The 13054-nt window shown below is 50.2% G+C and overlaps 1 protein-coding gene across 1 annotated transcript; it reads right to left on the minus strand.

Annotated features, from left to right (window-relative positions):
• Positions 1-1183: 1183 nt before the first annotated feature.
• On the minus strand, positions 1184-12831 carry LOC118728389 (keratin, type II cytoskeletal 5-like). The gene is made up of 9 exons (XM_036454867.2): positions 11782-12831; positions 9743-9951; positions 7489-7549; positions 6600-6695; positions 5008-5172; positions 4113-4238; positions 3400-3620; positions 2767-2801; positions 1184-1543 (listed from the first exon to the last, which is right to left on the minus strand). The coding sequence occupies exons 1-9, from the start codon at positions 12235-12237 to the stop codon at positions 1359-1361; spliced, it is 1554 nt and encodes a 517-aa protein (XP_036310760.1). The 5' UTR covers positions 12238-12831; the 3' UTR covers positions 1184-1358.
• Between the last annotated feature and the right edge of the window lie 223 nt (positions 12832-13054).

Here is a 13054-nt window from a genome sequence, read left to right on the forward strand (position 1 = left end):
GAGAGGAGCGGGGAGAGAGAGGAGACATACCGGGTGGCAGAGGATGAGTAGAAAAGGACTGAGTGGGAAAGAGAAGGTGGAAAGAGCAGGGTAACAAAGGGAAGAAAACTTTCCAGAAAAGAAGTGATGTGGCAGCACAGAGGAGGAGAAGTCCTGCACCTGCAGGTTATTGCAGGGGGGCTCTCCCTGGGCAGTTCTAGGACAGGCTGACTTGGTTCTTTCCTCAGTATGTCTGTTGTAGGCATCTGGTGCTGAGCAGCGTCCCACACCTTCACATCAGCCTGCCTCCTCCCCCTCAGCATCAGGACATTTCTGTTTGGGCCCATAATTCTAATTTTGGCTTAAATGAAGCAGATTTGGGAAGAAGGGGGCTATAAAATATTATCAAATGCAGCCCTGGCCATGGAGAACTTTTGGATTCTTGATACAAGTATTGCATTCTCCTGTGAGCAACCAACAGTTGGCAATATTTTAATAGGTGTTGATTTCTCTCCCAAATATTCTGCTGCTGGTGGTTGTCAGGGGAAGTGGCTAGCGTCCTGGTGAGGACAAGAAGGAAAGAGGTGCCGAAACCTGTTTGGCTCAGTGGATAGAGTATTGGCCTGCGGACTGAAAGGTCCCAGGTTCGATTCCGGTCAAGGGCATGTAACTTGATGGCGGGCATGTCCCCAGTAGAGGGTGTGCAGGAGGCAGCTGATCAATGTTCCTCTCTCATCGATGTTTCTAACTCTCTATCCCTTTCCCTTTCTCTTTTTAAGAAATCAATAAAATATATTTAAAAAAATTAAAGAAAAGAAGGAAGGAGGTGAGGAGGCCATATGTGGGCAGCGTTGGCATTACTTCCTGGTCTCAGTGGCCTGCAGGAGAAGTGTTCTGTCTGTGTGAGAAAGCTCACGTGAGAACTCTGGCCTAGACTACATTCAACTTTCTTGGAGCACCAAGGTCAATTCTAAGCTTCCCATGAAGGACTGTGGTTACAGTGGAACCGAGTCAGACAGGAGGAGGGAGACCCAATACACCCCCGCTCTGGAAGCTACTGAAGGACAAAGTCCCACCCAGCCCAGGTCTTGGCTCAGAGCAGTTGAATCAGCATTAGCTAGAATGGATGCCTTTAGCCCCGGAGGGCCCTGGGGTGGGGAGTGAAAGGGGTCCCTCTGTAGGGACCTGTCTGAAGCAGAGGGACGGACAAGGTGATCTTGGAATGCACAGGCTGCCTTCCCACTCCCTGTGCATCCTGCTGCCAGGATTGACTTTGTGCAGGGGTGTCAGCAAAGCTGCAGGCCTTGGGGCTGGGACCTGGGGGTCTAGTGGGTGGGCTGGGGAGGGGTGGGGGAGACAGCAGAGGCAAGTGGAGCTCTTTAGCTCCTATAACTCTTCTTGGTGGACGACGTCTTGGAGATGATGCGCATGCTGGAGGTGCTGCCACCCATGTTACGGCCACTGGTGGAACTGAAGCCTCCGCTGCCACCACCATAGGAGAGGCTGCTGCTGTAGCCGCTCCCGCCCCCGCTGTAGCCTGTGCCTCCAGAGGAGGAGACCACAGCTGTAGAGAGAAGGCACAGGGCACACTGGCAGTCTTCGCCAGTTTCTCAAGAACACCCTCCTAGGCCTGGGGCCCATGGCACTTCCTCAGGGAACAGGAATCTCCTCAGTCCCCCAGGAGCAGGGTCAGAGGGTGGACATGTGCTCCCCATCCCCATCACATGAGCATCTGTACTGGACATTGCACCTTTCAAAGGCCTTCACAGCTGAGACCACACTGTCTCAATAGGTCTGAGAGGACATTATTACTATGAGCACCCACATTTTACAAAGGAGAAACTAGAGGCACGAAGAGATCAAGTGGCAAGCCCAAGATCACACCTGCCAGAAACTAAGGTTGTAGGCTCCCATGCTGTGTTCACTCTTCATCTACACCAGGGTCTCTCACTGAGTGAAGGCCCCCTGCTGTGAGGGGTTCAGGGACTCCCAATCTGGAAGGGGCTGGGGGCCATCCAGATGACCTTTTCCAGGAGTCGAGTCCCTTCTACCGCATCCTGAGTCTAGCTTCTGCTCAGATACTTTCAGCAACAGAGAGCTCACTATCTCTCGATGCAGCTTCCACAGCCTGTCAAACATGTGACCTCCCTTTAAGTGTATGTTTCTCCAGGGGAATTTGTCTAGTTCCCTCTATTAAGCTCTCCCCCATCCTGGTTCTCCAGCCTCTCTAATTCGGTCTGACCCATATGGGGCCCAATGGATCCACTTCTCACGCCTGGGATGCAGGACTCCACGAATGCCACTTGCTGGGACACTCTGGCAGATGACTCCTTCCCATCTCCCTGCCATTGCCTGAAGCCAAGCCAGGCCAATCACTGCTCTGCTTGTTCCATTAATTTGCTTCAATTTTTTACATTTAACCTATCTAGTAGCCTCTTGTCAGTTGTGTGAGTTTGAATCCCTGCCAGAACCAGCTGAAAAATCAGGGACCCATTGCTCTGCTAGCGGACCTGTCCTGAAACTGGGGTCCCTGGGGCCTGGCTGTAGTCATTCCTGTGGACATATGACCCCATTGGGATGGGCCCTAGGGATGAGAAATCATCATAAATCTCTCTTGACTGGTTGAGATGAAGGGCTGGAGAAAAGAGGGGTCTCCGTAGAGCCCCTAAGAGCATCTTAATGATGTCCCTAACCCAGCCTGGTCATTTTATAGTCATTAAGTCCTTGTGATGCCCTTAGCTTCCACTCTGTCTCCCACTTTCCTATCATCCCAAGGCATGTACTCACAGATATTCACAGGTCCGACACCTTCTCCACTGAGTCTGTTGCAGGTGGGAGAGAAAGAGACATTTGCTGAGACTTTAAAGAGCCCCGAGTTCTTTGTGTTTAGAGTCATCGGCACAGAGCACTTACTGGGTGCCAGGCACTGTGCCTACAAGCTATCCATTCATCTCATTAGCCTAAAGAAGTTAACGCGAATCTGTCAGAGGACATCTAGGAGATAAACCCAGTCATAATATGTTGAGGAATGGGGAGAGGGACCCCTGCTCACTAGATAGAGCGGGGCAGTTAGATTGTAGGCATCTTTGGGCAACATAGAGCCCTGAGGCTTGTCCCAGGTGTGGCCTGGTTTGTCTTAGGGTCTGGGCAGAAATAGCCCTGCTTATGGCCTTCCAGGTAGTCATGGGCCACTTTTCCCTGACATCTTTCCCCATGGTCTCTTGCCCTGGGTCCAATAGGAGCTGTGGAAGGAGCTGTGACCTCAGGAGACCTCCAGGGAGCACCTGTGTTTTAACCATGTATCTACCCTTGGAATTTCTCCCCGGGGCTTGACACTGCGGGGCTCTTGACCGCTGTGGCATTGGTGTAGTGCTCCGGTGGAGTCTGTTTGAGCTATGGTGGGAGGAAAAGGTAGCCCACCTGCACTCCTCGCCCTCCAGCAGCTTCCTGTAGGTGGCAATCTCGATGTCCAGGGCCAGCTTGACATTCATCAGCTCCTGGTACTCGCGCAGCTGCCTGGCCATGTCCTGCTTGGCCTTCTGCAGGGCCTCCTCCAGCTCGGCCAGCTTGTGCTTGGCATCCTTGAGGGCCAGCTCCCCACGCTGCTCAGCATCAGCGATGGCGGCCTGGAGCGTGGCACACTACCGGGAGGACACAGGAGTTGGTGAAATCCACAGAGAATGCAGAAAGATGTGGGCTTCGGGTTAAAAAGATGGAGGATTTTTTTTTTAGATGGATTTCATGCAAAGGTGACTAGAGCTTCATCATATTTAAAAATAAGATGAATCTCTGTCCCCCTTGGATGATTCACTCTTTAGCCACGATAGAGACAGTGATTGGGGGGTGGGGAGGGGGTCCTTTTCCCTACTGGATATCTCTGGATAGTGGGTAAGTAAAGCTGGTCAAAGTTTTGCCTTGGATGCCTCCAGAGGACAGAGCCCTTCCTGGAAGAATTGATGTTGGATAGAATTCAGGAAGAAGGTTATAACACCCCTAGACAGGCAGGAGACCACCTTCCTGGGTGGTCACTCATCTGGTGCAGCTTCACTCTGCATGGGCTGAGTTAGGACCAGGCCCAGGTCTGCCCGGGTGCAGGGACTTAGATAGGATGACCTCTGGGAGGTCAGTCCTACCTGCTTCTTCAAGTTATCAATCTCGGAACGCAGTCTGTGCATCAGCCGGTTCAGCTCAGAGATCTCCATCTTGGTAGTGCGGAGGTCATCCCCATGCCGGCCAGCAGACCGCTGCAGCTCCTCATACTGGGAAGAAGGAGAGGCAGAAGGCAGGCAGATTCAGGCCAGAGACAAGGAGGTGGTGGTTTCCCAGGACCCAAAAGGCTTTTCATACACCACTGGAGGCCCCTCCCACTCCCCACTCCATTCTCCATCAATTCCATCCCCATCTTTCCTGGGCTCTGCTCTCACTGTGTCTACAGCTCAGCACCATAATCAGACCTTTCTTCTTGGATCCTGTCTTTGTTCTTCTCCCTTGACACCAGGCATCTCATTCTCAACCTGTAACTCTCTGCTTCTAAAGCTCCTTTGCATCAGATCTCATATTCTTGTGATTCCCCAGCTCAGTGTTTGTTCTAACCTGGAACATCTCATTGTGTGACCCAAATCCAGCCCTTGTCTCCGCCTCTCCCCAAGTCCCTCAGATCCAGACAGTTCCACCTTTCTCCTCTGCATCCAGGAGGCTCAGCCTGCCTTTTGTTCCCACCCCCCCCTCTCTTTTGTTCTTCCTGGTACTGGTGGCTGGTACTCTCCAGCTGTCCATTACCTCTCTTCTACAGGGTGTTGGAGGTGTGTCCATACTCCTTGTGAGGACAAACTATCTCCTGCCTTCATATGGCTATTCCCCCAGTATAGACCAAGAAGTGCTCAGTACAGAGGGTATGCCCCAAGCTGAACTCAAATCTCTTCAACCCCATCTGATTGGGACATGTGAGAGGACAAGGCTCTCATCTAAACTGCCTTGGGAATCCCAGTTTTCCATAATTGTTTCATGAACTTGATGTTGACACCTCACCTTGGTCTGATACCAGGACTCAGCCTCAGCCCTGCTGCGGTTGGCTATATCCTCATATTGGGCCTTGACCTCAGCGATGATGCTGTCCAGGTCCAGGTTGCGGTTGTTGTCCATGGACAGGATCACAGAGGTCTCAGAGATCTGGTCCTGAAGCTGAGCCAGCTCCTGTGATGGGGTCCAAGTGGGAGAGCTGAAGCAGGGTGCAGGAGTGTGCGTGCATGTACATGTAAAAGCTTGTGTGTGTGTGTGTGTGTGTGTGTGTGTGTGTGTGTGTGTGTGTTGTATGCATGTGTATTGGGGCACTGTGACCAGAACCCTGGAACAGATCTTGGCATCAGGGAAACATATGCACTGCTAAGGCCTAAAAGGACTGGGAAGGACATTAGGGAAGTCACTCGGCTTACTCCCAGGCTTTATCATCAACTCATCACAAATAACTTTAGCTGCCACGTCATTCCTGTTGCCAAGGGAATGCACCTTGTTGTAACCTGCCAGTGCCATGATGTCTCATGTTCTGAGGAAAACGGCCTTTAACACTAAATAAGGAAATCATCTTGTGAACTAAAACTGAGTCAGAAGGAGCCAGAAAGCTTTGCTTCCCAACTTCAGTTTTGTTTCCCAACTTCACTCCTCCCAGCTCCTCGGGGACGGGAAATGGAAACAGCAGAAAGGACACCAGACTAAAAAATTCAAGTCTTGGATCTTCAAAGCAGGCTAGATAGCATCCCTGTCCCAGGGAGGAGCATTAAATAGTCCATGTCGATGTAAGATGGTCTTTGAAAGAATAAAGACACAATTTGTTAATGATCACTCCTCAGATTCCTCTAGAGCAGTGGTTCTCAACCTTTCTAATGCCGTGACCCTTTAATACAGTTCCTCATGTTGTGGTGACCCCCAACCATAAAATTATTTTCATTGCTACTTCATAACTGTAATTTTGCTACTGTTAATGAATAATAATGTAAATATCTGTATTTTCCGATGGTCTCAACCTGTAGGACACTACTGTGCCTGAAATGGTATTGCATCGGTGTGGCCTTTCTCCCCCACTGCAAGGAAGCTCCAAGAACTCAGCGGCTTGACGGTGTTTGCTCAGTGCTTTGCTGCAGCCCCCAAGAACAATGTCTGACTCTTAACAAAATGTGTCTTCAGGAGAACCAAGCAATGTGTTGTGTGCTTCTGGAAGCATCTAAAGGCTCACTAACTGTCACTTGATTTGCATAATTGCATCATCCTGCAGCCAAGAATAACAGGTAAATTTAAGCTGAAATGGGTGAACCGGTTGCTCAGGTAGTTCTATGGAAACCATGTATAGTTCAATGATGGGAAGTTCCTTTGTCTGACCGACAGAACATGCTTGGCACAGGTGATCAAGATTAAATTTCTCACCTTACCTGACTCACAACTACCAGATAGAAACTCATTTTCTCTCTAGGTAGGGTTAGTAGCCTCTGCTCCATGAATTCCAACCCAGGGATGGGGTGGGGAGCAGAGAGGAGATCAGAGAAGCAGCTTGTAGCCTCTGTGCCCAGCTGAGGCCCCCCCTCTCCCAGCCTCCAGCCCCTCTGAGGGGAGCAGTGGGCCCTGCTTACCGCTTCATAGAAAGCTTTCAGGAAGTTGATCTCGTCCATTATGGCATCCACCTTGGCCTCCAGCTCTACCTTGTTCATGTAGGCGGCATCCACGTCCTGGGCACAGAACAGACCATCACCCTGAGTCTTACCCAGTCAGGGTTAACCAGCTCCTCTATTGGGCGGGAGAACTTCAGTTCCCAGGGATGAAAGCCGTGTTTTATTCCAGGCTATGGAGTGGACTGACATGGGAGTGGGGAGGGGGAAGGGGAGTCCATTCCCTGAGGACCAAGGCTCTCAGGGAATGCCCATCAGGTTGTCAGCTATGTCATCTCCATGTGGTGAGGACAACCCCATCCTGGGCCCATGAGCTTTCCCAGCCTCTCCCTGAGGCTCATGGTGACTTCCCCTCCTCCTCATACTCTCCTCCCCTTCCTCCTCTCCATACACCATGCTCCATTCTCCCTGCTTCAGCTCAGCTCCGGGCTGGTTCTCCCCTCCCTCTATCGCCCTCCCCAGCCCCATTACGCAGGAAGGTCCACAATGCTAAGAAACTGATCCCTGTCTTGTGCCCATCCCCCGAGCCTGCCTTGACGTCCTGGAGACTCAGCTCAGCATCAGGCCCATTTGCTTCACCTCTCCCTTCCCTGGACTCCACATGGGAGGGGCTGGTGTCGGGATTTACGACTTGGATTTTGAAGCCCTGGATCCTGAATATCTGGGTAACCTGGGGCAACGTGCTTAACCTCCCTGATGATGAGTTTTTTAACTTTTATAGTAAAACCTGTTCCCAAGATTGGTTGCACAAATGAAATAAAGCCTTGTATGCAAGGCCACGAGTTTAAATTGCAGCTGTCACTCCTGGAAGGGGCTGCCTGAGAGTCAGAAGGGAGCATCCCTGTCCCCTCACCTTCTTGAGCACCACAAACTCATTCTCCGCCACTGTGCGCTTGTTGATTTCATCTTCGTACCTGTGGGAAAGGTCATATGTGGACTGATGTTAGGCACAGGGGCTCTGGGAATGAGGTTAAACGGGGGAGCTATAGGTGGGCAGGAGATGGCAGGTCTGCAGAGCAGACCTGGAAAATGTGCTGCTAGAGCAAGGCTCTCCTGCCACACACATGCCTCCAAATCCCATATCAACCAACACCCACCTACCCCTTCTACACAATGCCCAAACCTCAAATAATAACAACAACCCCCCTCCCCAGCCCTCATTCTTTCCTGAGTTTTTCACACAGTTTTGCTTCTTAGAGAGCGTAGGTCCCACGAAGGGGCATACATGTTTCCTTTTATACCCCGTGGTCTTGTCCCAACCCAAACAGAGGCCATGAGGGGAGAAACAGAGAGAACCGTAGGAGGTGTGCAGTCCTAGGCCTCAGCGGCTTCTGCACCCAGGGATGCCCTCATGCCTCTCTGTTCTGTTCTCAGCCACACTGACTCTGGCCTGGGAAGCTGAATCTTCAGGCTAAAAGGAACGACCCACCCCCCTCTTCAGTTTCCTCTCTTCCCCTAGGCAGCATCCCCCTTGCTCACTGATCTCTGGGTGACCCATTTTCTACCCAACCTGTCTAAGTAGTGGGGAGTCCCACCCACTCAGTGGCTCTGAAGGCTGTGGTTGGGGCTTTGTCTCCTTCACCTTCCAGCCCAGTAACCCCAGGCAGGTCACTCAACCTCTATAGATGCCCTTCCCATCTATGAAATGCCCTTCCTATCCTGAACAGGCTCTTAGTCACTCGCCACAGGAACATCACCGACTATTACCTAGGAGCACATTCTCTAACACTCCCCCAATTCCTCCTCTTTGCCTCTTTCTTCCTCTACATCACATGTGTCAAACACAAGGCCCGCGGGCCAAATCCGTCCCGCCAGGCCTTGCAATGTGGCCCGCACCGCGCTGTCATCACTGCACTCCGCTGCATTTCCATCACAATGACAGTTTATGACTGTTCAGTAAACCATTCGGCCCGCGATTTAGGCTGGATTTTAGATTTTGGCCCCTTCTCTGATTGAGTTCGACACCCCTACTCTACATTAAACCTGCATCTCCTTCTCCAGGAAGCCCTCTTGGCTTGAAAAACTGTTACTACACATTTGCACACATATTATAAATTATCCATTTGTATTTGCTTTTCTGGTCACTACATACATATGCCTAAACATCAACACAATAAAATAACTAACACTTATTAACAGTTTACTCTGTGCCAGGAAGTCGGCACCCTACCAAGTAGTTTACATGCAAATTTTGACTTAATATGCTCATACTATTAATATGTCCTTTAACAGGCAAAGGGGCTGGGGCTTACAGAAGTTAGTTTTCTTTAGGCCTTTTAGCTAGTGAGTGGTTGAGCCAGGATTCTAATGCCACTGACTAGATTCCATACTGCTGTCCAATAGAACTTCCTGTGATCATGGATATGCTCAGTATCCACACCCATTAGCCACATGTGCATTGAGCACCAGAAATGTGGCTAGTGAGATTGAGGAGCTTAATTTTAAATTTATTTAAATTCAATGAATTTAAATTCAAATAGGCACATGTGGCTAGTGGCTACCATGTTAGCGCAACTCTAAAGCCTTAACTCTTACTACATTACACACACAGTACCTAAAAAAAAAACAAAAAAACTCTGTATCAAATGACTTATTTTGTTTGGACCAATACAATTAGAAATATTGATAAATTAGAACAATAAAAATAAGAAATTACTTATGTCTATAGGCACAAGATACTATTTGTTTAATGGTGTGTGTGTGTGATTTCAGGGAGAAGGCAGCATGTATGTGTCTTTCTCCTCTGTTCTCTGCCCCTTGGCCAGGGTTGGAGTAAATGCATGGACATTATGTAAATTAGTAATGGGACTGAGTGAAACAAATGCAAGGGTGAGATTATATAGGCTTAATTCTTAACTCACAAGTTGCCACTTATATAAACTTAAATGAGTCAGTCACTCTCTCAGAGCCTCAATTGCAGAATCTTTCATGTTGTTGTGTATATCATGCTTTCTGTGCCCATGTTAGTTATCATCTTGTATAACCTCAGCCCTTCCCCAAAGCCCTAGGGTCCCAGTTCTTTTTCCAAGTAACTTCAATGCCCAAGTGTGTCCCATTTCCCCACTGAACTGGGCTCTTCTGGAAGAGCTGGCCCCGTGTCCACTCACTTGTTCTTGAAGTCCTCCACCACGTCCTGCATGTTCTTCAGTTCCGTCTCCAGCCTTGTCCGCTCCCCACCCAGGCTGTCCAGCTGCCGCCTCAGGTTGCTGATATAGGCTTCAAACATGGGCTCAATGTTGGCCCTGGTAGTTTTATGCTCCTGCAGGAGGCTCCATTTGGTCTCCAGGACCTTGTTCTGCTGCTCCAGGAACCGCACCTGCCCCAGTCAGAGGTGAGAGATTGTGAGGGCTTCCTTGCAGCAACCTCCCAAAGAGCTCTGGGATCCAGGACCCTCCTGGGGTGGGGTTGTAAGACCCCAGAGTCCAGGTAGTAGGCTCCTTTTCATCGTTCTCTCCCGGAAGGTAGAGAGCCAAGCAAAGGTAGGTGCGATGGAAGAGAGTTGGTGGATTGATTTGGAGGTGGGAGAAGCAAGGAGGGACAGAGGGATTGGAAACTGTCTGACCACACCAAACCATGCTGATGTGTCGAAGGTGAAGAAATTTCACCTCACATTACTGGGCGAATTTTTGATTCCCATTAAATGGACAGGAAGTTCTTAGTAGAACATTCAACCTGTCTATTTTCTTTCGAACATGATTTCTCAAGATCTAGACTCTGGACTCAGTTGCTCACACCCTACAGGAATTCTGGAGTGGGTCACTCTGGAGTCATATTGAAGGTATTTGGGCATAATCCCAGCCCTGTCTCTCCAGCTGTGTGGCCTTGATAAGCCCCTTCCTCCCTCTGCTCTCTCAGGTCCTCTGTGCTCTTGTGCTACAAATACGGTTTCCTTGAATTGCACGCATCTGCTCCTCAGCCTGGAAAAATATGCAAAACCTTTCTCCCTAAGCAAAGTCCTTTCACTGGGAGCAGCTGGAATGGCACACAACCTCAGAGAATGAAGGAACAGAGCCTCCAAGACTTTGGAGATGGCAATTTGCCTGCTGACGGTCTTTGACAAATGCACCCACCCCACCAGCTTTCTCATCTATTGTAGAGGAATGAGGGCAGTCCTGGCTCTAAGTCCCTCCCTAGTTACCACCCTTTGGTTCCTAGGTACCTTCCTGACAAACCTAAAATGGCTTTCTTTTCCTCAGAGCCAGGCTCCTGGAAATCTCACAGCTGTTGATGCACACATAGGTCAAGTAGGGTGACATGGGTGATAAAATTGAAGAAGCACTGCCTCAGTGGTTAGGTTTTACACATTTAAAGATCTGAGTTCATATGATGAGGTATTTATAGACTGTTAGGCCTGCAAAGGCAGTGCAGAGTCCATCTATCCAACCTAACTGAGGCCCAAGAACTTAGGGATTCTCCTAGCAGAAGAGCCAAAAATGAGACCTGGGCTGGTTGCCTCTTTAGCACTTTCTTCTAGATCCCAGGTGTGGAGCCTGAATAATCCAGATTCTTGAATTGGTTCTTCCCAGGCAAAAACAACCAGCTCAGGTGTGAAGCAGGGGCGATGACACAAAATAGAATCCAAAATAGAATGATATCTTTCCCCCAAATTGGGGAAATCCCTAGGATTCCAGGCCATATACCAAGGTGGGACCCAGGGCTGAAGTCACAGCTTTCCTCTCTCTAAAAGAAAAGAGTGAAACACTTTGAGCAGCCCCTGGCCCATCACCAGCTTCTCAGACAAACCCCAGTCACCAGGGCGGTTGCCATAGGAGGGCTTGCCCCTATTAAACTTGGCAGGAAAAAGTGACCTCAGCCCACTTCTGTGGACTGACCTTGTAATCTTTCTTCCCTTTATCTCCTTCCTCCAAACCGATCTCCTTTCACTCTCTAATTGTAAGCCCAGCACACGATCACAGTCCATCAAAAGAGCGATGTCCTTGCAGTGGGTCAGAAAGCTCAGGAGCCTGGAGGTGGTCATTTTTCTGCTTCCACCTCAACAAAGTGGGAAACCACCTCCCCCTCCACCCTGTCAGCACTCTTCCCACCCCAGGATCACAGGTCTTGGGCAAGTCACAGTTGACCTCAGCAAAGAACAGAGAGCAGAGATCCCCCAGCGCTTCTAGTGGGGATCCCACTTGCCTCTCACCTTGTCGATAAAAGAGGCGAACTTGTTGTTGAGGGTCTTGATCTGCTCCCGCTCCTCTTTCCGCACCCGCTGAAGGGAGGGGTCGATCTCCAGGTGCAGTGGGGTCAGGAGGCTCTGGTTGACAGTGACCTCCTGGATGCCCCCAGATCCAGGCATCATCCCACCTCCATACCCTCTGTACCCTATGCCGCCAAGACCCATCCCATAGCCAGCGCCACCGAAGCTGCCCCGGCTGGAGCGGTAGCCCCCGCTGACGGAGATTCTCTTGCTGCCCCCAAGGCCATGGAGACTTCTGCTCCCAAAGCCACCCCCAAAGCCACCTCCGAATCTCTTCCCGCCCTGGGTCACGGAGACAGAGCTGAAGCTGGTCCGGGAGCCCGGGAGGAAGTTCGCCGAGGAAGTACTGAAGTTCCGAGTGCCCCCCGACTTGATGGTGAAAGAGGATCGCTGGGTCATGGTGGCAGTTGGTGGCAAAGAGTCAGAGGAGCAAAAATGTCACAGGGATGAGGAGGCTTCAGAGTCTAACTGTCCCAAAGTCTCCTTGGCTTTTATCCCTTTAAGAACTGGGCTTGGCTGGAGAAGATCAAAGACCACTGTGTTGAGTTCACCTCAATGGCATGTCTGGCCATGGCCCATCTTCCTGCCCCGCTAATCATAATGGGGAACTCCCTCCCTAGGGCAGGACTGGGCCTGGGCATTCGAGCCCCGGGCAGGCCTGGGCCCCCGAGGCCCCCACTTGCCCAGGTTCTCTGCCACATGATGTCAACACTCTCACTGTGTCTCATGGGCTCCTCTCTTATTGATCGCCAGGTCTTGGACTTTGAACCCAAGCACTTCCTATCAGTTACAAAGAAACCCCATTTATTGAGGACTCAATCTGTGTAAGACCATGTGACAGATAGTTGCAAACACTGTGTCTTTTGATTCTCATGATAACTTTGTGAGGGTAGATGGCAATAAAAATTGCTAACATTTCCCAAGCGGCTGCCATGGGTAGCTGTTTTACACCTGCCTTCTCATTTAATCTTTACACAGCACCAGTTGGTGGCTATTATTTATTTATTTATTTATTTTATTTATTTATTTTATTATTATTGTTATTATTTGCACGTGAAGCCATTGAGGCATGGAGTAGTTAAGAGACTTGGCAGACCTCAGGTAGCCAGAACTGCTGCGCCAATGGTGGGGCCCAGTGGTCTGACTGCACCTCAGCAACAGAGAGAGGTGGCTTGTTACAGAGAAGCAGACTCAGGACTTCAAACTCCTGACCCCC

The sequence above is a fragment of the Pipistrellus kuhlii genome, unplaced genomic scaffold (assembly GCF_014108245.1).
Source record: "Pipistrellus kuhlii isolate mPipKuh1 unplaced genomic scaffold, mPipKuh1.p scaffold_m20_p_3, whole genome shotgun sequence".
NCBI lineage: Eukaryota > Metazoa > Chordata > Mammalia > Chiroptera > Vespertilionidae > Pipistrellus > Pipistrellus kuhlii.